Source organism: Phyllobates terribilis, unplaced genomic scaffold (genome assembly GCF_046119375.1).
Source record: "Phyllobates terribilis strain yellow unplaced genomic scaffold, ASM4611937v1 Scaffold_1__5_contigs__length_1240528914, whole genome shotgun sequence".
NCBI classification, from domain to species: Eukaryota; Metazoa; Chordata; class Amphibia; order Anura; family Dendrobatidae; genus Phyllobates; species Phyllobates terribilis.
Window position 1 is genome coordinate 34,680,283 of NW_027362761.1, and position 23,618 is coordinate 34,703,900.

The window sequence follows — 23,618 nt, forward strand, 5'->3', positions numbered from 1 at the left end:
ATGTTTCCGCGTCCAGACTTATCAGAGCGTTTCACAGGAGATTTCCTGATAAGCCTGGTCCTAGGGGATCCGGAGGATCCTCTTAGAAGGGGGGGTACTGTTAGAACCTTGCTCTTAGGTTTTTTCCTTTGCTGGTCACATGACCTTGTTGGCCTATTTAATCCTGCTCCGCCCTTCTGGCTTTGCTGGACTTCATTGTATAACTACTTTCTAGCTAGCCTGTGCTCTGTATCTAACTCTGTTAGTTTGCTTGGTCTACGGACCTCAGTGTTCTATATATTTTGTTTGTTCGTCTGTCTGCTACTATTTCTGTTAGGAGGTGTCCCATTTTCCTCCCAGTCCTTAGTACTTGTAGGGATTCCTTCCCCACATCTATAGGTCTCCGTACAGACTAGCTTAGGACTTTAGCTGGTCTGATCGCAGGATCAGGTCCCCTGTTACATCGTAGGGATCAAGCTGAGTTCTATCGTAGGGACAGATCTCCTCTCTTTCCTTAGCTCTGGTAGCAGAACATAACAGCAGGCAGGCAGGCTGTATAGGAGACGCAGTGGTTATACCAGCAAACGCTGCATTACAGTCCTGTGTGCTCCTGTTTCTGAAATTGCTGGACTTAGCTCCAGGTCTCGGGGGCCAGTAAAAATCCTTTTTTTTTCATCTAAATCCTTTTTTTTTTTCCCTCCTTCACACTGTACAAATAACCGTTGTTATGCACACGCCCGGGCTGAGCGGCGTGTGCGTGTGATTGTAGTGATTCCACTGGACCATGAACCGGAGAGTGCCTGGAGGGGCGTGACTAAGTATCTGGCCGATCCGACCAAGATGGCACGACGGCATACGACGCCAGTGCACCAGGGAGAAACCGGGCAGAGGGACCAGGTGCTACTCCAGGTCAAACTCCGGACACGGGGGTTGACCCACACAGGGATTACTGGATCAGGCTGGTTAGGCTGGCGCACAGACTGGAGGGTGTAGGCAGGCACGACTGGTATGCAGGCAGGCGGGTAAAGGCAAGCGCAGCTAGAGTGCAGACAGGGAGGCACTAGCAGGTAGGAACACAGGCGGGATAGGACCCAGTACACACTGGGACTCAGGAACAATACAGGTAGAGGGGTACAGGCAAGCACAGCTAGAGTGCAGACAGGGAGGCACTAGCAGGTAGGAACACAGGCGGGATAGGACCCAGTACACACTGGGACTCAGGAACAGGCAGGTTAGGCTGGCACAGACTGGTGGATATAAGCAAACACGGCAGGTATGCAGATGGGTGGATACAGGCGAGTATGCAGGCAGGGAGGTACTGGCCGAAAGGACGGGCTGGAGCACAGAAAGGTTAAGACCCAGTACAGACTGGGTCACAGAACCGCAGATGCGGTAGACAACCACAGCAGAGAGGGAACGCCCGAAGCGGTGGGCAAGAACAGAGCAGGACAGGACTGCCGGAGCAGCGGGCAGAAGCAGGGCAGGACAGGACTGCCGGAGCAGCGGGCAGAAGCAGGACAGGACTGCCGGAGCAGCGGGCAGAAGCAGGGCAGGACAGGACTGCCGGAGCAGCGGGCAGAAGCAGGGCAGGACAGGACAGGACTGCCGGAGCAGCGGGCAGAAGCAGGGCAGGACAGGACAGGACTGCCGGAGCAGCGGGCAGAAGCAGGGCAGGACAGGACTGCCGGAGCAGCGGGCAGAAGCAGGGCAGGACAGGACTGCCGGAGCAGCGGGCAGAAGCAGGGCAGGACAGGACTGCCGGAGCAGTGAGCAAGGAGTCAGAGCAGGCTAGAACCGCCGGAGCGGTAAGCAAAGGAGTCAGAGCAGACTAGAACCGCCGGAGCGGTGAGCAAAGGAGACAGAGCAGGCTAGAACCGCCGGAGCGGTGAGCAAAGGAGTCAGAGCAGGCTAGGCTGAGTAGGGGGGACAGGGCTCTGTTCACACGGAACAGACAGGAAGGGAAAGGCAGAGCCAGACACCCACAGGGTACTTGCAGTGAAGTAGCGAGTGGACCACAAACTCACAAACGGGAGTACAGAGACAACAAGCAGGAGTTAGGTACGAGTTCAGACTCTGCAGAAAAAGGAAGGGAACGGACATAGAGGCAAAACAGGTAAAGGATAGGAGAGAGTTCAGACTGGAACTGAGTGTACGGAGGAGACCGACACTGCAGCGGGATACAGGAGCGGGTCTGGGAATACGGCCCCCAGAGAGGCAGGACGAACAGGCAAGGAGCGTGTTTAGACAGGACAGACAAGATACAGGAGCGGGTGTAGGTAACCAGCCCCTAGAAGGCGAGAGGAACAGGCTAGGAGCGTGTTCAGACAGGTCAGAAAAGATACAGGAACAGGTCTAGGTAATCGGCCCCTAGAAGGCAGGAGGAACAGGCTAGTAGCGTGTTCAGACAGGTCAGACAAGATACAGGAACAGGTCTAGGTAATCGGCCCCTAGAAGGCAGGAGGAACAGGCTAGGAGCGTGTTCAGACAGGTCAGACAAGATACAGGAACAGGTCTAGGTAATCGGCCCCTAGAAGGCAGGAGGAACAGGCTAGGAGCGTGTTCAGACAGGCCTGGAAATACAGCCTCCAGGATAGGCAGACAAGAGAACACAGAACGGGACCTGGCACCTTCAGAGTGCAAGCACACACTGAAAGAAACACTATGCTCAGGCAGGAATAGATGGGAGCAGCTGAGCTATATACCAGGTGACAGACAGCAATAGGCTGAGGACGCACAAGAGGTGTGACCCACAGCAGGTACAAAAAGCAGGAAGTGATCGGGCGCCGCCCTTAAGCAGCAGAAACAGACACAAACAGACAGCATGGAGGGAAGCCAGAGAGACATTCTGGACAGGAGATCAAGTGCGCGCTCTTGCACAGTGGGAGATGGACCACTATGCAAGGACGCCGCCAGGTATGTTACAACCGTCTTATTAACCTATTGGTGCCCCCCCAAAAAAAAAGAAAAAAAAAGTGTGTCTCTGATTTTTCAGACACAAATATATCTGTTGAAAAGAGTCTGGTATAGGCCACAGAAACAGAAGTCTGGTTTTGCAGTTCCACGGGTCAAATCTCTGTATTATCCAGTTTTGGGCCTTTTGTATGTAAAAAAAAAAAAAAAAACAGTTTGAGTGTGTCGCTCACTGTTAAGCCGCAAATCTATATATTTAAAAAAGTCTGGTATGCACCAGTAAATTATAACTGTGGGTTTGCTGTTCAACGGTAAAAAATCTCTATTATCCTGCTTTTCGCATTTTTTGCAGTAAAAAAAAATTGTAGTGTCTCCTGACTGTTGTGACACAAAAATATATCTGTTGAAAATAGTCTGGTGTAGGCCCGACAAATCCTAGTGTGGTTTTGCAGTTCCACGGGTCAAATCTCTGTAGTATCCAGTTTTGGGCCTTTTGTATCTAAAAAAAAAAAAAACAGTTTGAGTGTGTCGCTCACTGTTCAGCCGCAAATCTATATTTTTTAAAAAGTCTGGTATACACCAGTAAACAATAACTGTGGTTTTGCCATTCCACGGTAAAAGATCTCTATTATTCAGGTTTTGGTATTTTTTCCGTAAAGAAAAACAGTAATAGTTTCTCCCTGATTGTTCTGATTGTTTAAAAGAGTCTTGTGTAGGCCAGAGAAATAGAACTGTGGTTTTCCTCTTCCACGGTTCTAATCTACTTTTTATTACCCTTTTTCCATTGATAGTGCGAGTGTAAGCTATTTTACTTCCTTTACAATGGGCAAGGCGCGTGGCAAGGGACGTGGAAGTGGACGTTCTGGTGATGGTGCGTGCAGAGGAAGGGGCCGTGGCCAAAGTGAAAATGTGCCACAACCAACAGTCACATCTTCTCGCTCCCACTTCTTGACCGAATTACTAGGGAAGCACAGAACAACACCAGTATTGCGAACTGATCAGTGTGAACAGGTTATTAATTGGGTAGCAGATAATACTTCCAGTTACCTGGGCACCACCACCTCCGGTCTGTCTTCCACACGGTCAACTCTTAGTAGCCGTGAGTCTCGAACGGAAACTCCTCCTCACCCTGATGCTCCTTCCTCCCACCATGCCGAGTGTCATCAGACAGCAACTGATCCCACACTTGGACACTCTGAAGAGCTGTTCACTGGTCCATTTCCATATTTGTGCCCCTCGCCTGCACCGCTTGAAGTGGTGGAAGAGGAGATCCCATGTAGCGATGCCCAAATATTTGAACAGCCACGGCCACAGGAAGTCGACGCTGGCAATTTGTCACAAGAGGTGGACGATGACGAGGCACAATTGCCAGGAAGTGAAGAGGAGGAGGTGGTGGATGATCTAGTAACTGACCCAACGTGGCAGGAGGACATGCAGAGTGAGGCCAGCAGCACACAGGGGGAGGGAGGCAGAGTACCCCAACAGGCAGGAAGAAGCAGTGTGGTGGCCGCAGACAGAAGGCGGGCAACCGTTCCCCGTAACACCAACACGAGAGATGTTGCCAGTACAAGCGGTAGGTCTTCCAGAGTCTGGAATTTTTTTAAAGACTCTGCTGATAACCCCAAAAAGGCCATTTATACCACCTGCCAGGCCAGCATCAGCAGGGGTGACAAAACTACCAGCCTGACCACCACCAGCATGATCAGGCACATGGCAGCAAAGCACCCGACTTTGTGGGGCGAACCCCAGGGTCCACGACCAGTGTCAGCGGGTGTCACCACTGCTTCTTCTGCTGTTGTGCGTTAAATAGAACCCCCTGTTGTGTGTGCAAGGCAATCCCCTGTCCATACTGCATGAAAAGATGCCCTCTCCTCTCAGTCTTCACTTGTTATGTCAGTTTCTCGAAAAACAGCATCAACGTCCACGTCCCACCGCAGCGTTCAATTGTCCATATCCCAGACCTTTGAACGAAAGCGGAAATTTGCAGCTAACGCCCCACAGGCCACAGTCCTAATTTCGCACATTTCACGACTGCTTGTGTTGGAAATGCTGCCTTTTAGGCTGGTGGAGACTTAATCCTTCCGCAACCTTATGGCGGTGGCCGTCCCTCGGTACTCGGTCCCCAGCCGACACTATTTTGCCCGGTGTGCCATCCCCGCACTACACAAGCACGTGTCCCAAAACATCTGCCGTGCCCTCAACAACGCAGTTACTGTGAGAGTCCACCTGACAACGGACACGTGGACAAGTGCTTGTGGCCAGGGACGGTACATCTCCCTGACGGCACACTGGGTAAACAAAGTGGAAGCCGGGACCCAGTCGGACCTTGGGAAGGATCACACCCTCCCCACACCGAGGATTGCGGGCCCTATGTCAGTCAGAGTTGCCCTCACAGTGTACAGCTCCTGCGCATCCTCCTCCTCCTCATGTTCAGCCTCCATCTCAGATATCACCACATCAGTTACAAGCTGGAAGCACTGCAGTACTGCCTCCGCCAAGCGGCAACAGGCTGTGCTGAAACTCATAAGCTTAGGTGATAAACCTCACACTGCTTGTGAGTTGTGGACAGCTGTGAAAGAGCAGGCAGATCTGTGGCTGAGACCGCTGAGCCCACATCCAGGCATGGTCGTGTGTGACAATGGCCGTAACCTGGTGGCGGCTCTGAGGCGAGGCGAGATCACACACTTACCATGCCTGGCTGATGTGCTTAACCTCGTGGTTCAGCGGTTTCTTAAATCGTACCCCGAGTTGCCACATCTGCTCGTGAAAGTACGCCGCCTGTCAGCTCATTTTCGCAAGTCGGCTACAGCTTCCGCCGCCCTTGCTGTGTTGCAGCAGCGTTTGCAGCTTCCGGAACACCGACTGGTGTGTGATGTCCCCACACGTTGGAACTCTACCCTCCACATGTTGCTAAGGATTTGTGAGCAGAAGAGAGCAGTTGTGGAGTACCAGCTGCAACAAGTCCGTCGATATTCAGGTCAGACTCCACACATAAGACCTCAGGAGTGGACCTGGATGTCTGACATATGTACCATCCTGACAAACTTTGAGGAGGCCACCAAGATGGTGAGTGGCGATGACGCCATCATTAGTGTCAGCATCCCACTTGTCTGTCTTTTGCAACGCTCTCTGCAGAGAATTAAAGAGGAGGCATTGCAGCCAGAGTATGATGAGATGGATCAAGAAGCCGTAGCGGGCGATTACATACAGCCCAGCCTCATCTCATCCCAACGTGCATTGGGGGACAATGAGGGAGAGGAGGAGGAGGAAGAACAGGAGCTGATATCATGCGCTGTAGACGGTAGTACCTCTACAACTGTCATACCGTCGGTTCAGCGTGGGTGGCCTGAGGACAGGGGGAAGGAGGAGAGCATGGTCAGTCGTCATCTTGGTGAGGACACGGAAATCTTGCCCGTTACCAGTCTTGCACGCATGGCTGACTTTATGTTACGCTGCCTTAACCGTGACCCTCGCGTTGTCAAAATGTTGGGTGACAGTCATTACTGGTTGGTGACACTTGTAGACCCCCGCTACAAGAAGAACTTTCACTCTCTTATTCCTGAGGTGGAGAGGTCTACAAAAATGGGGCAGTACCAGAAGGCCCTTGCTGCAGAACTGTTAAAAAAATTCCCATCTGAACAGGCTAGCAGCAAAGGTCACAGTTCGTTGACCAACCAAAGCGTACAAGCGAGAAAGAGGCAACTCCAATCCAGCAGAGGCAGGGAAACACTGTCAACGTTCTGGGACAGTTTTCTCAGACCCTCCCTTCGGACAGACCCTGAGGCACGGGGTACTCTCACAAGGAGTGGAAAGTTTCAAAAGATGGTGACGGAGTACCTTGCCGACCGTACCAGCGTCCTCCGTGATTCCTCTGTGCCTTTTAATTATTGGGTATCCAAGCTGGACACTTGGAATGAACTCGCTCTGTACGCCTTGGAGGTCCTGGCCTGCCCTGCCGCTAGCGTGTTATCGGAGCGTGTTTTTAGTGCCGCTGGGGGAATTATAACTGATAAGCGCACTCGCCTGTCAACTGACAATGCTGACAAGCTGACCCTTATCAAAATGAACAAGGGCTGGATTGGGCCAGACTTCTCATCACCAACAAATGACAGCAGAGTAACATAAAGTCAAATCCACTGTGTTATTTCGGGAGGTGTATTCACATGCACCGCTTCACACCCACACATGGGTATACGCTTCCTCGTTTCGGCTGTTTAATCATCTTCTCCTTATCCTCAGCCTCCACCACCACTATACCACCAGGGTGACCGTGGTCCGTGTTGCCATTATTGAAAGTTCCTCCATCCTGATTTTTGTCAGGTTTTGCTTGGAAGGCATAAGCAAAGACTGTGGGAGACCCACTCCCCAATAATGGGAATAATATTTTTAAGATGCTGTACTGTATGGCTCTTCCAAGGAGCATTAAAAGCGTCTTGTTATACCACTCTGACCTCTACGTCTCTTGTAAGGGGCATTTAAACCGTCTTGTTATACCACTCTGACCCCCACGTCTCTTGTAAGGGACATTAAAACCATCTTGTTATATCACTCTGACCTCCATGTCTCTTGTAAGGGGCATTAAAAGCGTCTTGTTATACCGCTCTGACCTCCACGTCTCTTCTGAGGGGCATTAAAACCTTCTTGTTATACCACTCTGACCTCCACGTCTCTTCTGAGGTGCATTAAAAGCGTCTTGTTATACCACTCTGACCTCCACGTCTCTTCTGAAGGGCATTAAAACAGTCTTGTTATACCACTCTGACCTCCACGTCTCTTGTAAGGGGCATTAAAACCGTCTTGTTATACCACTCTGACCTCCACGTCTCTTCTGAGGGGCATTAAAAGCGTCTTGTTAAGCTACTGGGACCTCCACGACTCTTCGAACGGGCATTGCATTTCCTCATAATTTTTGGAAGCTTTTGCTTGAAAGGCATAAGCAAATACTATGGGAGACCCACTCCCCAATAATGGGACTTATTTTTGTAATATGCTGTACTGCATGGCTCTTGTAAGGGGCATTGCAAGTTGCTCCGTCCTAATTTTTGGAAGCTTTTGCTTGGAAGGCATAAGCAAATACTATGGGAGACCCACTCCCCAATAATGGGACTTATGTTTGTAATATGCTGTACTGCATGGCTCTTGTAAGGGGCATTGCAAGTTGCTCCGTCCTAATTTTTGGAAGCTTTTGCTTGGAAGGCATAAGCAAATGCTATGGGAGACCCACTCCCCAATAATGGGAATAATGTTTTTAAGATGCTGTACTGTATGGCTCTTGTAAGGGGCATTAAAACCATCTTGTTAAGCTACTGTGACCTCCACGTCTCTTCAAAGGGGCATTAAAAGCGTCTTCTTAAGCCACTCTGAACTCCAGCTCTTCCAAGGGGCATTGAAATGTTGTTTTTAATTACCTTACCTCTAATCTCCACGACTCTTCCAACGGGCATTGAATTTCCTCCTAATTCTATTCAGTTTTTGCTTTTCAATGCAAAGGTGAAAACTAAGGGAGACACACTCCCCAATAATGGGTAGAAGGTTTTTAGTACGCTGTAATCCACGTCTGTTTCAAGGGGCATTGCATTTCCTCATAATTTTTGGAAAGCCTTCCATTCACTGTTTAGGCCAACAGTGCACAGGAGACCCAGTTGCTATAAATGGAAAAAAAGGTTTAGTTAAGGCCCTCTGACCTCCATGTCATTTCCAAGGGGCATTGGAGTGCCTCAAAATCTTTGGTAGGCATTGCACTCACTGTATGCCCTATAACTGTGTAGCCGAACCGCTCCTTTTGTTACAGAAACATATCCTACAAGACATATGTGGTTGACTGGCCTGATATTGATGTGAATGGTCCCTGTTCCTCCTGCTCTTTCTCCTTTGCCACTACCTCATCCATCATTTATCACCTGAAGCTTTGTTTTAACGGGAGTCATAGAACTTGGATAGTAGCAGGAAAACATCCAGCAGTCCTCGGAGGAGGTAGGATATGCGCCAAAACGCTGACCACCTCAGGCCTAGCCGCTACTACATACATGCGCTTGCATTCCTTGAAAACAAAGCAGATGCTAACTTGTATCATGCTCCTCGCCTTGGCACTCTCCCCTGATGGAGAAGCCAGGGCCCACCGGAGGAGTCTGGTTCTCTGGTGGGCTCGTCCAATGCTGCCCTAAAGCAGGCCAGTCTAAGAAAAGTGTTTGGGGATGTTCCACGGAGAAATCGGGGCGGCTGGGGACCGTTTATGGACACCCGGCCGCCCCCAGGCGGCTGGGGACCGAGTGTGGACACCCAGCCGCCCCCTGGCGGCTAGGGACTGAGCGTGGACACCCAGCCGCCGGGCGGCTGGGGACTGAGTATGGATACCTCGCTGCCGAAGCAGCCATGAGGTAGTGGCCAGCTTCGGCCTCCACATGCCTAAAAGGCCCAATTTCAAGTGCAAGCAAGCTAGCAGTATGGTATTGCAGCCTGGGGGTGGGTGGGTGGCAGGCTGTACACTTACGCTTGCATTCCAACAAAACAAAGCAGATGCTAACTTCTATCATCATCATGCTCCTCACCTTGGCACTCTCAACTCCCCTGAAGGAGAAGCCAGGGCCCACCGGAGGAGTCGGTTTCTCTGGTGGGCTCGTCCAATGCTGCCCTAAAGCAGGCCAGTCTAAGAAAAGTGTGTGGGGATGTTCCGCGGAGAAATCGGGGCGGCTGGGGACCGTTTATGGACACCCGGCCGCCCCCGGGCGGCTGGGGGACCGTTTATGGACACCCGGCCGCCCCCAGGCGGCTGGGGACCATTTATGGACACCCGTACGCGGGGCGGCTGGGGACCGAGTGTGGACACCTGGCCGCCCCCTGGCGGCTGGGGACCTCGCTGCCGAAGCAGCCATGAGGTAGTGGCCAGCTTCGACCTCCTCAAAACTAAAAGGCACCATTTCAAGTGCAAGCTAGCAGTATTGTATTGCAGCCTGGGGGTGGGTGGGTGGCAGGCTGCATACTTGCGCTTGCATTGCAAAGAATGGGGGAGGTACAATTGAACACTGCCCTGGGACAAGGACTTGCACGGGATAGTTGCAAGTCTGCATCTTCTGATGCGGCAAGGATCACTTCTGATGGGCACACTTTTAGGCAGTGACCTGGGTGTCAGAGATGCTTCCAGGGGTCTTCCCCATGCTGTCCCCATGTCTTTTCAGCACTGTATGCATGTGTCACACAGCACATGGCCAGATAAGGTTGTAAAATGTTAAAATGACATTTCCCGGTGAATTCATTTGTCACAGTTGAAAGCAATACAAAAGTGCAAAAACGCATGAAAAATGCTACTTGTGAACATAGCCCAAGGTGTGGAGGAGTATTTTTGTTTTTGGTTATTTATTTTACCTTATACACAAGTCTTTACCCTGGAAAAGAAATTCCTTAACATATTTCACAGGAAAAAAGTTTCACTTTAGTTTTTGAACGTTTTATTGTGAGCCTGTAAAAGTGGTTTAATACCTCTGACCACGTTGTTGACAGCAGTGACCTGGGGGTCAGACATGCTTCCTGGGGCGATCCCCATGCTGTCCCCATGTCTTTTGAGCACTGTCACTATCGTTTTGGGCACTTGTTAGGCTTTTAAAAGACTGCCGGGGGTGCAGCTGCAAAAATGCTCGAGTCTCCCATAGACTAACATTGGGCTCGTTGCTCGGGTCGAGCACCCGAGTATCACGGTGAGCTTGGCCCGAGCTTCGAGCACCCGAGCATTTGTGCTCGCTCAACACTAGTTGTGATACAATTTGAATATAAGTGGGGGCAGTGGTGATTAAAGTATCTGACCACATTATATATACTATTTTAAGCCCCTATTGTAATTTGCTCAATATAAAGGAATTGTTCTTATTTTACTATATTGTATACCCCATCTCCTCCTGTTGATTCTGCCGCAATAGTGTTGCTCTCTAGCTTCTCCTTTTTCTCCCTTATTTTGTTGAAATATATTTAATAAAATGGATTTTTAAATTACCTGATTGGCTTTGTGTTTTTGGTACTAGTTAGAAACCATATTGTATATATGTATACACGTGTATATGTATATACATACATATATATCTATATACACATATATATGTATGTCATTGCCTAAAACACTGAAATCGCTGTGATTGACCGTTCAGAATTGAACAAAGCCACCCGTGACGATGAGCCCAGGTGCCCTGCTGTTAGAATCAGCAGCCACCTTAATGTTGCCAGGAAGTCATTCCCTTCCATGACGTACTGGGTACCTCAAAGGTCGGGAAGGGGTTAACAGTCACAGGCAGAGCCATTTTCTGCCGGTTATAGCTAGAGAGCCCGCTCCATACACCCGCTCGTAACCTGCGCCTTACATGCACGGTGGATGTTGATAAAGAGTTAAAAATGAAATGCTTCACATAGGACTGAAAGCATTGTCACCATCAATGTTTCCTAAAAATTTTCACAGCAGTTTTTAGAGAAAAAAACTAAAGAAATACAACTTTTTCATAGTGTTTTTTTTTTTTTAATAATTTTTTTTAGAGGTTGTAAAAAACCCTCAATGTTACCATCATGTTTGTTTTTTTGTTTTTTTTTTTGCAATAAAATAAGTATAAAAAATCACATAATTTGGCACAATTATTTAGTAAGACTTGTTTAATGTTTTGTCATTGAAATGATACAATTACAGTTTTCTGATGTTTAATTTTTTGTTAAAAAATGAAAAACTTCAATAAAGATTACAATTCTAAAAAAAAAAAAAAATCACCAAAACTTCTTGTGAAAAAATGCTATTGCAAAAAAGATGATATATGTCAATAAATCTTGTCTATTTTGTAACATTACTTAGTCCTTACTTGCTTGGTATACACACTGCTCCTTTTTTAGAAAGCAAATTTGAGCAAGCAAGTCACGGCACATATATAGAATGTATGGAAAGGAAACAATCAGGAGATACATAAATATATATTGTGTCAGAGTAAATACATGGAAAATACATAGTTCAGCACAAATATGAATGAAAGACTACAAAGAATTGTGCAAAAAGAACATAACTAATGAAAAGTAAAACTTTATTGAAAATAATACATAAAAAAATTAAAAATGGGAAACCAGCAGGTGGCACTGCACCACAAGATGAACAAAGCAGATGGAGTGTCCAAAAAGTCACATGGCAAACACCGTGACAATGGCAAGATTAATACGAGACACTCCTATCAAAGCGTATTATAGCATCACATAGAGGGCATGCTGCTAAATTGAAATCGTGTAATCTATTAGAGCAGTGAAAAGCATATAGTATAATATAGCATTATCTAAATGTATAGTCGCAATAGGTAAAAACCTCTAATTGTATATTAGTAAGCTTGCTGCTTTATGTATATGTATTAACAAGCCAAAGAAATGGAGCATATAGCCAATAAATAGAATAATAGAAAGGAGCCCAAGCTAGGAGTGAATTAACATAACAAAATGCTGAAAAGAATCGACATATGCATTTCCATGTAAAATTGACTTGCTGTGCATACTTACAGGCTTTTGTCTGTCTTAACTGTTTCATGTTTTCAAAGACGCCACGCTTTTAAAAGAAGTGATGCTCCATACTTACACATCAATGGGAAGGCATTTTTTGGCCACCAGTGGGCTTTTTGAGTGTTTTGCCAGCGTTTCTTGACTGTTGAATGGACATATAAGAAAAGTCCAGAAAAGACCTGTAAAAAGGACACCACATAAGTGCTAGAAAAACGCTCAAAAAACCCTCCGATGGTCAAAAATATTGAAAAAGCTCCCATAAGATTATGCCCCAAAAATTATCCATTGAAAAGTTGCTTCAGGAGTAAAAAAAACACTGGTATTTTTTTGAAGCATCTTCCTCTTAAAAATCCCAGTAGGTTCGCCCCCTTCAAAAAACAAAACCATAAGGTTGTGTGTGCATATCCTAATGCTCCAGTCACATGGTAGTGTTTGTAGGCCAAAAGCAGAAGTTTAAAATGCACACAGGAAAAAAGCTATAAAAGAAAAATTTGCCCTCTTCGTCTATGTTTTGGATGCACGTTTACTTTTGGCTCCCAGATTCTGATGCTTACCAAAATAATGCTGTGTGAATTTAATTTCTGGCATCTTGGCACATGGACTGGATGTGTGCTCACTGCTGAATATCTTTACAGTGGGCACTTGCTCGCCATCCCCCGATGATTTCTACGAACACACAATGTATGAATATTTCCTTCAGTCAAACAGTCACGGTCACGGTCACACGTGTTCAGTATTGGGTCAGTATTTTCCATCAGTATTTGTAAGCCAAAACCAGGAGTGGAACAATCAGAGGTAAAGTATAATAGAAACACATCACCACTTCTGGATTTATCACCCACTCCTGGTTTTGGCTGACAAATACTGATATAAAATTCTGAATGTGTGCACTTTGCCTTAGGAGAAGCATATCCAATTTATTCACTGGGAGTAATATAATCCTATGTTTTTTTTTTCTCATATTCAAATATTAGTTTCTTAAAATGGTTGTTTCAATTCCTTTTACTGCTTCTTTCAGACCCCTTTGGCACACTGGATCCTTTTGGAAGTAGTGCTTTCAGCAGCAATGAAAGTTTTGCGGATTTTAGCCACATGTCTAAGGTGAGTGCGTCATCCCCTCCGACATTCATGACAGCCTTTTTGTTCTTTTATTTGAGGTGGTTGGATAAATAATCTAGCCATGGCCCCTTTGCTTGTATCATTTTCTGGCCTTGTTGTTCACCACTAGGTGTCAGAATTAGCATGCCAAGCTCCCGCTGTCAGCTCTTACCGAGACCTGGAGCTCTCTAGTATCTCTCTCACCACTTCAAATGCTGCCAGTGTTAGGTGTAATAAACAAGGCAAGTGTGGTTTTGTCTCTGAAGTTCAAGCTTGTTTTTCAAAGAATTATTTAGCTTTTCTGTTTATGATAATAATAAACTAGTATTATCCAAACTTTTAAGATCTATGCACCCATGCTTTACCTTTTAGTTGCTTGAAGTGGATTTGGGCTGTAGGTATAGAAATACAAGTGTGCATCTTGGAGGAATTTCTGCTTATTTCTTTTTCCATATGTTAATCTTTGCACAGCACTGCACAAATAAGAAAGCTGTATATGTTATCTATAATACAGGCTTGAGCAATAAGGAACTAGATAAAATATTCCTTGGGGACTGAATCTTCCTTCTAACTCTGACACTTTTCTGCCTACTCCCAGTGATGGCTGCATTGAGCTATGCTGTGGCAGATAATATTGGACTCTTTTTGTCCAGTCAGGAATGTTAAAGACCCTAGAGGGATATATAGTTGGTATCAGATACCCTTAACAACTGTTATGTTTGTCACTAACTGCCAAGAGGGCAGCATAAGAGCTTGTTGTAGGTAAGTAGTAATTTACATGGGGCACTAAAGGCACTTTAAAGAGAAGCTTATTTTTTTGCAGTTTTTATAAGCATGATTTGCATGGTTACATATTGAGCACTTATAAATATTTGTCTTCAGTGCTTAAATCTCTCAACATTCTTTGAGGCTGCGTGCCCACTATGCGTTTTTCAAGCGTTTTTGCCTCTGAATTTCCGCAGCGAAAACGCTTAAAACGTGACCCATGGTCCCCAATGATAATCCGCATGTGCTGTGCACATGCTGCGGAAATTTCCGCTGCGGATTATCATTGCGGAAAAATACGCAGCATGTTCATTAATTTTGTGGACACGCAGCGTAATCGCCGCCATTGACTTGCATTGAAACGCTTGCGCTTCATATCCGCATCACTACATGAGCACATGCGGATATGAAGCAATTCAGTGTGTGGATAGTACCCGTGTTTGGAGAAGAGGAGACTCTCCTCCAGACTCGGGTACCATAGTACCTGTAAAAAAAAGAATTTAAAATAAAAAATAAAGATTATACTTAACTTCCGATGGCCCCTGGCCTTCTCAGCGTTGCGTCCGGTGTGTTGGGCGGCTTGCGGTGGTGTGAAAAGGCCTTCCATGATGTCATTTAGTCATGTGACAGGTCACGCGACCGCTGACGTCGGTGGTCGCGTGACTTGTCACATGACTAAATTACGTCATGGCAGGTCCTTTTACACAACCGTGAGACACCAGGGAGACCGGACGCATCGCTGAGGAGACCGGGGGACATCGGAAGGTAAGTATAATCTTTATTTTTTACCATTCTTATTCTCTTTTTTTTTTTTAACTATTACTTGGTCACACTATATGAATCCATACCGGTTGCATGGATTTATATAGTGTGAACAAGTTGTCAAGCACTTTCCAAGTGATGCTAAAATCGCCTGGAAAGCGCTTGACAACCCGCATGCGGAATTGCATGCAAAAACGCTTCATTTCCGCTTGTCCCTGGCAGGAAAAACGCATGTAAAATCTGCATGAGTTTTTCCTGCCAGGGAGAAGTGGAAAAAATATGCAGCATTTCTGCATCATGGGCACTTAGCCTGATGGAGCAATGATGATTTGTAAATTGCATTAAAGGTGCATATCAAATGTATTAGTGGAGAACCTGCAGCTCTTTCCAGTTAGACCTTACTTCTTCCATTTTAATTGTATAACAAATAGAATTTACTATTGCAAAACAAGGGATGTGTTGAGGCTGCTCATACATCTAAGTTGGATCCCAGGGCATTTTTCCCCGAGGCAGCAAGAACTCCTACATCTAATTGGAACTGACTTTTTCTTATTGATAGTAGTCAACAACCTTTATAATTTTAATTAAACTGAACTTCCAAGCACAAAGCTCAAATCTGTTTTTGTGATTGTTTTTGGTTTACTGAATGCTAAAACTTTCTTTACATTGCCTGTACTCGTGGGGAAAAAGGGTGCCTGAGTGTATGCATAGTCTGTACTCATGAAAATTGTCTGTTAATTACAACACAAGGGTGCAAACACTCCTTTCTAAAGGAAATGTCTCTCTTCTTATATCATGCACATCAAAGGTGCTTCTGGCAAAGCTGTAGAACAACAAAGGGTTGTTGTGAAATTGCACCCCCTTTCTTGTTTAACATGCACAGCAGAAATCCTTGCAGCCTAGACATCAAATTATTAGTTCTTCTAAAGTGATTTCTTTCTCACATTTTTTTTCTTGCAGGAAAAGGCTCTACCAATCTGGTTAATCATTTGGTTCCATCCCAACGATTAAAAGTGGTTGACCCACAATTCGGCATAATTTTTCTATGCTATATCTTACAAAACATGTTGATTTTTCACTATAAATCCTGTATCTAGATATTGCTTCTGTGTCCAGTGCTGGTAGTCACATATACTCAGTAGCTTAGTCTCTACCATGATTTCTGCAATTGTGCCGGCCAGCCAATAAGAATCAGTAAACTGAAATTGGCTTCTTTTCCCCAGCGCTATTTACTTGAGACAGATGTTCTGTGTCGTAATTAAGAGTACGACAATAGATGCTATAACAAGCATGTAAAAGCAATATTTTGACAGGTAGCAAACCTCTTGCTACACACTGCAAATTTAAACATCTAGGTTTTTAAAAATGGCTGCTTACAGGGCCGTGGAGTCTAAGTCTGTGTTCATTTTGGTGGAGTCAGTATAAAATGGACCGACTGACAATATATAATAAATTGGGTTTAGTAGTACACTGCACAATGTACTATAAATGTCTGTTCAGTTCCTGATCTCGGCTTTTAGTTGAGATGAATCTGTGCTGCACTTTATGTACACGCTCAGTAGTGAGGCAGTGAGATGAATCTGTGCTGCACTTTATGTACATGCTCAGTAGTGAGGCAATGAGATGAATCTGTGCTGCACTTTATGTACATGCTCAGTAGTGAGGCAGTGAGATGAATCTGTGCTGCACTTTATGTACACGCTCAGTAGTGAGGCAGTGAGATGAATCTGTGCTGCACTTTATGTACATGCTCAGTAGTGAGGCAGTGAGATGAATCTGTGCTGCACTTTATGTACACGCTCAGTAGTGAGGCAGTGAGATGAATCTGTGCTGCACTTTATGTACACGCTCAGTAGTGAGGCAGTGAGATGAATCTGTGCTGCACTTTATGTACACGCTCAGTAGTGAGGCAGTGAGATGAATCTGTGCTGCACTTTATGTACACGCTCAGTAGTGAGGCAATGAGATGAATCTGTGCTGCACTTTATGTACATGCTCAGTAGTGAGGCAGTGAGATGAATCTGTGCTGCACTTTATGTACACGCTCAGTAGTGAGGCAGTGAGATGAATCTGTGCTGCACTTTATGTACACGCTCAGTAGTGAGGCAGTGAGATGAATCTGTGCTGCACTTTATGTACACGCTCAGTAGTGAGGCAGTGAGATGAATCTGTGCTGCACTTTATGTACACGCTCAGTAGTGAGGCAGTGAGATGAATCTGTGCTGCACTTTATGTACACGCTCAGTAGTGAGGCAGTGAGATGAATCTGTGCTGCACTTTATGTACACGCTCAGTAGTGAGGCAATGAGATGAATCTGTGCTGCACTTTATGTACACGCTCAGTAGTGAGGCAGTGAGATGAATCTGTGCTGCACTTTATGTACACGCTCAGTAGTGAGGCAGTGAGATGAATCTGTGCTGCACTTTATGTACACGCTCAGTAGTGAGATGAATCTGTGCTGCACTTTATGTACACGCTCAGTAGTGAGATGAATGTGTGCTGCACTTTATGTACACGCTCAGTAGTGAGATGAATCTGTGCTGCACTTTATGTACACGCTCAGTAGTGAGGCAGTGAGATGAATCTGTGCTGCACTTTATGTACACGCTCAGTAGTGAGATGAATCTGTGCTGCACTTTATGTACACGCTCAGTAGTGAGATGAATCTGTGCTGCACTTTATGTACACGCTCAGTAGTGAGGCAGTGAGATGAATCTGTGCTGCACTTTATGTACACGCTCAGTAGTGAGATGAATCTGTGCTGCACTTTATGTACATGCTCAGTAGTGAGATGAATCTGTGCTGCACTTTATGTACACGCTCAGTAGTGAGGCATTGAGATGAATCTGTGCTGCACTTTATGTGCACGCTCAGTAGTGAGGCAGTGAGATGAATCTGTGCTGCACTTTATGTGCACGCTCAGTAGTGAGATGAATCTGTGCTGCACTTTATGTACACTCTCAGTAGTGAGATGAATCTGTGCTGCACTTTATGTACACGCTCAGTAGTGAGGCAGTGAGATGAATCTGTGCTGCACTTTATGTACACGCTCAGTAGTGAGATGAATCTGTGCTGCACTTTATGTACATGCTCAGTAGTGAGATGAATCTGTGCTGCACTTTATGTACACGCTCAGTAGTGAGGCATTGAGATGAATCTGTGCTGCACTTTATGTACACGCTCAGTAGTGAGGCAGTGAGATGAATCTGTGCTGCACTTTATGTACACGCTCAGTAGTGAGGCAGTGAGATGAATCTGTGCTGCACTTTATGTACACGCTCAGTAGTGAGGCAGTGAGATGAATCTGTGCTGCACTTTATGTACATGCTTAGTAGTGAGGCAGTGAGATGAATCTGTGCTGCACTTTATGTACACGCTCAGTAGTGAGATGAATCTGTGCTGCACTTTATGTACACGCTCAGTAGTGAGATGAATGTGTGCTGCACTTTATGTACACGCTCAGTAGTGAGATGAATGTGTGCTGCACTTTATGTACACGCTCAGTAGTGAGATGAATCTGTGCTGCACTTTATGTACATGCTCAGTAGTGAGGCAGTGAGATGAATCTGTGCTGCACTTTATGTACATGCTTAGTAGTGAGGCAGTGAGATGAATCTGTGCTGCACTTTATGTACACGCTCAGTAGTGAGATGAATCTGTGCTGCACTTTATGTACACGCTCAGTAGTGAGATGAATCTGTGCTGCACTTTATGTACACGCTCAGTAGTGAGATGAATCTGTGCTGCACTTTATGTACACGCTCAGTAGTGAGATGAATCTGTGCTGCACTTTATGTACACGCTCAGTAGTGAAGCAGTGAGATGAATCTGTGCTGCACTTTATGTACACGCTCAGTAGTGAGATGAATCTGTGCTGCACTTTATGTACACGCTCAGTAGTGAGGCAGTGAGATGAATCTGTGCTGCACTTTATGTACACGCTCAGTAGTGAGATGAATCTGTGCTGCACTTTATGTACATGCTCAGTAGTGAGATGAATCTGTGCTGCACTTTATGTACACGCTCAGTAGTGAGGCATTGAGATGAATCTGTGCTGCACTTTATGTACACGCTCAGTAGTGAGGCAGTGAGATGAATCTGTGCTGCACTTTATGTACACGCTCAGTAGTGAGATGAATCTGTGCTGCACTTTATGTACACGCTCAGTAGTGAGGCAGTGAGATGAATCTGCTGCACTTTATGTACACGCTCAGTAGTGAGGCAGTGAGATGAATCTGTGCTGCACTTTATGTACACGCTCAGTAGTGAGGCAGTGAGATGAATCTGTGCTGCACTTTATGTACACGCTCAGTAGTGAGGCAGTGAGATGAATCTGTGCTGCACTTTATGTACACGCTCAGTAGTGAGATGAATCTGTGCTGCACTTTATGTACATGCTCAGTAGTGAGGCAGTGAGATGAATCTGTGCTGCACTTTATTTACATGCTCAGTAGTGAGGCATTGAGATGAATCTGTGCTGCACTTTATGTACACGCTCAGTAGTGAGGCAGTGAGATGAATCTGTGCTGCACTTTATGTACATGCTCAGTAGTGAGGCTGTGGAGTCGGGTGTCAGGGAAATTGAAGAGTCGGAGTGGGTGATTTGGCTTACCGACTCCACAGCCCTAGCACAAATATATGTAATGACAGCCCGCTAAAATCCGCTAGTCTTTCACTACCTTATACCACTCTCAAAGATGGCATCACAAAGGACTTTTATGTACGACATTAAGTAGTTATGGTTATGTAAGTTGTCACACATTTGTTGACATTATATACACATTGGATTTCCTAGGCTTGCTTCACATAGTTTAGATTCCTTATTTTAAATAAAAAAAATGAGGGGCAATTTTTGCTTTGTTTTTGGATATAGAAGTCATTCCTGGATTTGGCAAATAAATATAGCAATAAAAACTTCAGTGTGAGCTCAGTAAATATGCTGTGCGTGTACCATGTGTTTATTTCCATTACAAGAGGTTATGTTCTGTGATGGCCTTATGTTATTTGTGCTATGCAAGATACAGGTGCATCTCACTAAATTAGAATATCATCAAAAAGTTAATTTATTTCAGTTCTTCAATACAAAAAGAGAAACTCATATATTTTATAGAGTCATTACAAACAGAGTGATCTATTTCAAGTGTTTATTTCTGTTAATGTTGATGATTATGGCTTACAGTCAATGAAGACACAAAAGTTATCTCAGTAAATTGGAATAATTAACAAAAGACACCTGCAAAGGCTTCCTAAGCATTTAAAAAGGTCCCTTAGTCTGTTTCAGTAGGCTCCACAATCATGGGGAAGACTGCTGACTTGACATATGTCCAGACTGCAGTCATTGACACTAAGTAAATGCAAAGTAAATTTTTCATTTCATTTGGAAATCAAAGTCCCAGAGTCTGGAGGAAGAGTGGAGAGGTTACAATCCAAGCTGCTTGAGGTCTACTGTGAAGTTTCCACCATCAGTGATGGTTTGGGGAGCCATGTCATCTGCTGATGTAGGTCCACTGTGTTTTATCAAGACCAAAGTCAGCGCAGCCGTGTACCAGGAAATTTTAGAGCACTTCCTGCTTCCCTCTGCCAACAAGCTTTTTGGAGATGGAGATGTCATTCTCCAGCAGGACTTGGCACCTGTCCACATTGCCAAAAGTACCAATACCTGGTTTAAAAGCAACAGTATCACTGTGCTTGATTGGCCAGCAAACTCGCCTGACCTTAACCCCATAGAGAATGTATGGGGTATTGTCAAGAGGAAGATGAGAGACACCAGACCCAACAATGCAGACGAGCTGAAGGCTGCTATCAAAGCAACCTGGGCTTCCATAACACCTCAGCAGTGCCACAGACTGATCGCCTCCATGCCACGCCGCATTGATGCAGTAATTGATGCAAAAGGAGCCCGACCAAGTATTCAGTGCATTTACTGAACATACATTTCAGTAGGCTAACATTTCGGATTTTAAAAACATTTTTCAAGCAGTTATAAAGTATTCTAATTTACTGAGATAATGACTTGTGTTTTCATTGGCTGTAAGCCATAATCATCAACATTAACAGAAATAAATACATGAAATAGATCACTCTGTTTGTAATGACTCTATATAATATGAGTTTCTCTTCTTGTATTGAAGAACTGAAATAAATTAACTTTTTGATGATATTCTAATTTAGTGAGATGCACCTGTATATGGTTTGCAATTTTTATAGCGTGTGGGAGTATTAGAAATAAATAATATTTGATTTTTTAACCATTGAAACCAGAGAGCGTTGTCCGGCTCTGCTCACTTTCTCATTGGAGACCTCTTGTCTACCAATGTAGGGGGATATGTACGATTGGCAAATAAGTGGAGATACTATATCACGATGAGGAAGCAAACGGAGCCGGATAACTGGTTTAATAAATTAGAAGAACGCTTTGTAATAAATCTAGTACATTTGTGGTAATTTGATGATTTCAATTTCTTTTTACACCCTCTTTTTGCAGACTGTTATTCACGAGCATTAACGTGCACCTTTTTTGCACAATTTACGTCTTCACGATGCCATATTTTGTCGTTTGAAAAGATAAATGTTTCTAATAACAACAAAATTTAGTTGCAACTTTTAAATTGTACATGTTTTGCCAAGATTAAGAGTAAGCTTTAAGCCACTGTGTTAGTAATTCTGATTCTGAAAATAGTTGGGGCTGTAGCTACCATGTATACACTAGTGTGAAAAAGTGTTTGCCCCTTCCTGATTTCTTATTCTTTTGCATGTTTCTCACACTTAAATGTTTCAGATCACAAAACAAATTTAAATATTAGACAAAGATAATACAAGTAAACACAAAATGCAGTTTTTAAATGAAGGTCTTTATTGTTAAAGGAAAAAGAAATCCAAACCTACAGGGCCCTGTGTGAAAAAGTGATTGCCTCCTAAACCTAATGACTGGTTGGGCCACTCTTGGCAGCAAAAACTGCAATCAAGAGTTTGCGATAACTAGCAATGAGTCTTTTACAACTCTCTGGAGGAATTTTGGCCGACTCATCTTTGCAAAATTCTTGTAATTCAGCCACATTGGAGGGTTTCCGAGCATGAACCGCCTTTTTAAGGTCATGCATCTCAATCGGATTAAGGTCAGGACTTTGACTAGGCTACTCCAAAGTCGTAATTTTGTTTTTCTTAAGCCATTTAGAGGTGGACTTGTTGGTGCGTTTTGGGTCATTGTCCTGCTGCATAACCAAATTGGTCTTCAGCTTGAGGTCACAAACAGATGGCTGGATATTCTCCTTCAGGATTTTTTGTTAGACAACAGAATTCATAGTTCCATTTACCACAGCAAGTCTTCCAGGTCCTGAAGCAGCAAAACTGCCTCAGACCATCACACTGCCTTCACCATATTTTACTGTTGATATGATGTTCCTTTTCTGAATTGCTGTGTTACTTCTACCCCAGATTTATTGGCACATAAACCATCCAAAAAGTTCAACATTTGTCTTGTCAGTTCACAGAGTATTCTCTCAAAAGTCTTGGCTATCATCAAGATATTTTCTGGCAAAACTGAGACGAGCCTTTGTTTTTTTTTGCTCAGCAGTGGTTTTCGTCTTGGAGCTCTGCCATGCAGGCTATTTTTACCCAGTCTCTTTCTTATGGTGGAGTCGATAACACTGGCCTTAGGCAAATGAGGCCTGCAGTTCTTTGGATGTTGTTGTGGGGTCTTTTGTGACCTCTTGGATGAGTCATTACTGCGCTGTTAGGGTAATTTTGGTCGGCCGGCCACTTCTGGCAAGGTTCACCACTGTTCCATGTTTTCACCATTTGCAGATAATGGCTCTCGATGTGGTTTGCTGGAGTCCAAAAGCTTTAGAAATGGCTTTATAACCTTTTCCAGACTGATAGATCTTAATTACTTTGTTTCTCATATGTTCCTGAATTTCTTTGTATCGCAGCATGATGTCTAGCTTTTGAGGATCTTTTGGTCTACTTCACTTTGTCAGGCAGGTCCTATTTAAGTGATTTCTTGAGTGAGAACAGGTGTGGCAGTAATCAGGCCTGTGTGTGGCTAGGGAAATTGAACTTTTCTTCCCAAAATGTGATAAACCACAGTTAATTTATGTTTTAAGGAGGGGGGGCAATCACTTTTTCACACAGGGCCATGTAGGTTTAGACTGCATTTTGTGTTGACTTTTATGTTTGTCTAATATTTACATTTGTTTTGTGATCTGAAACATTTAAGTGGGACAAATATGCAAACTAATAAGAAATCAGGAAGGGGGCAAACACTTTCACACCACTGTATTTGGCATATATAATATCTTTCTGTAGCTGGATTACATTATTTAACCATTTTGAGAGCTGTGTTTTCATAACAATTTCACTTGCCAAACGCCTTTAAACCAATAAGCAATTAAACAGTATTTAACATGCTCCCATTTGGTCTTCACTCAGTTCCCCTCTTTTGTATGTTCTGATGGTCTCATTCTGCCCAACTGTCAATATTATCAGCTGGGGTCATTGTCAGATATTCTGTGCATGGCATCATCCATGATGCAAGTAGACTGTTGGATGAAAGTGCACAGCCTGTGATCAGGGGGCATATGTGGCCTGCGATGCCAACCAT

General features: G+C 44.8%; 1 protein-coding gene across 2 annotated transcripts in view; it reads left to right on the plus strand.

Moving 5' to 3' along the window:
• The window catches only part of EPS15L1 (epidermal growth factor receptor pathway substrate 15 like 1), a 280,928-nt gene that overhangs the window by 176,212 nt on the left and 81,098 nt on the right, over positions 1 to 23,618 (plus strand). For both annotated transcript variants that reach the window (XM_073660720.1, XM_073660721.1), the window contains one exon: positions 13,412 to 13,494. In XM_073660720.1, coding sequence (XP_073516821.1) covers positions 13,412 to 13,494 — 83 coding nt within the window. The remainder of the gene's footprint in view (positions 1 to 13,411; positions 13,495 to 23,618) is intronic.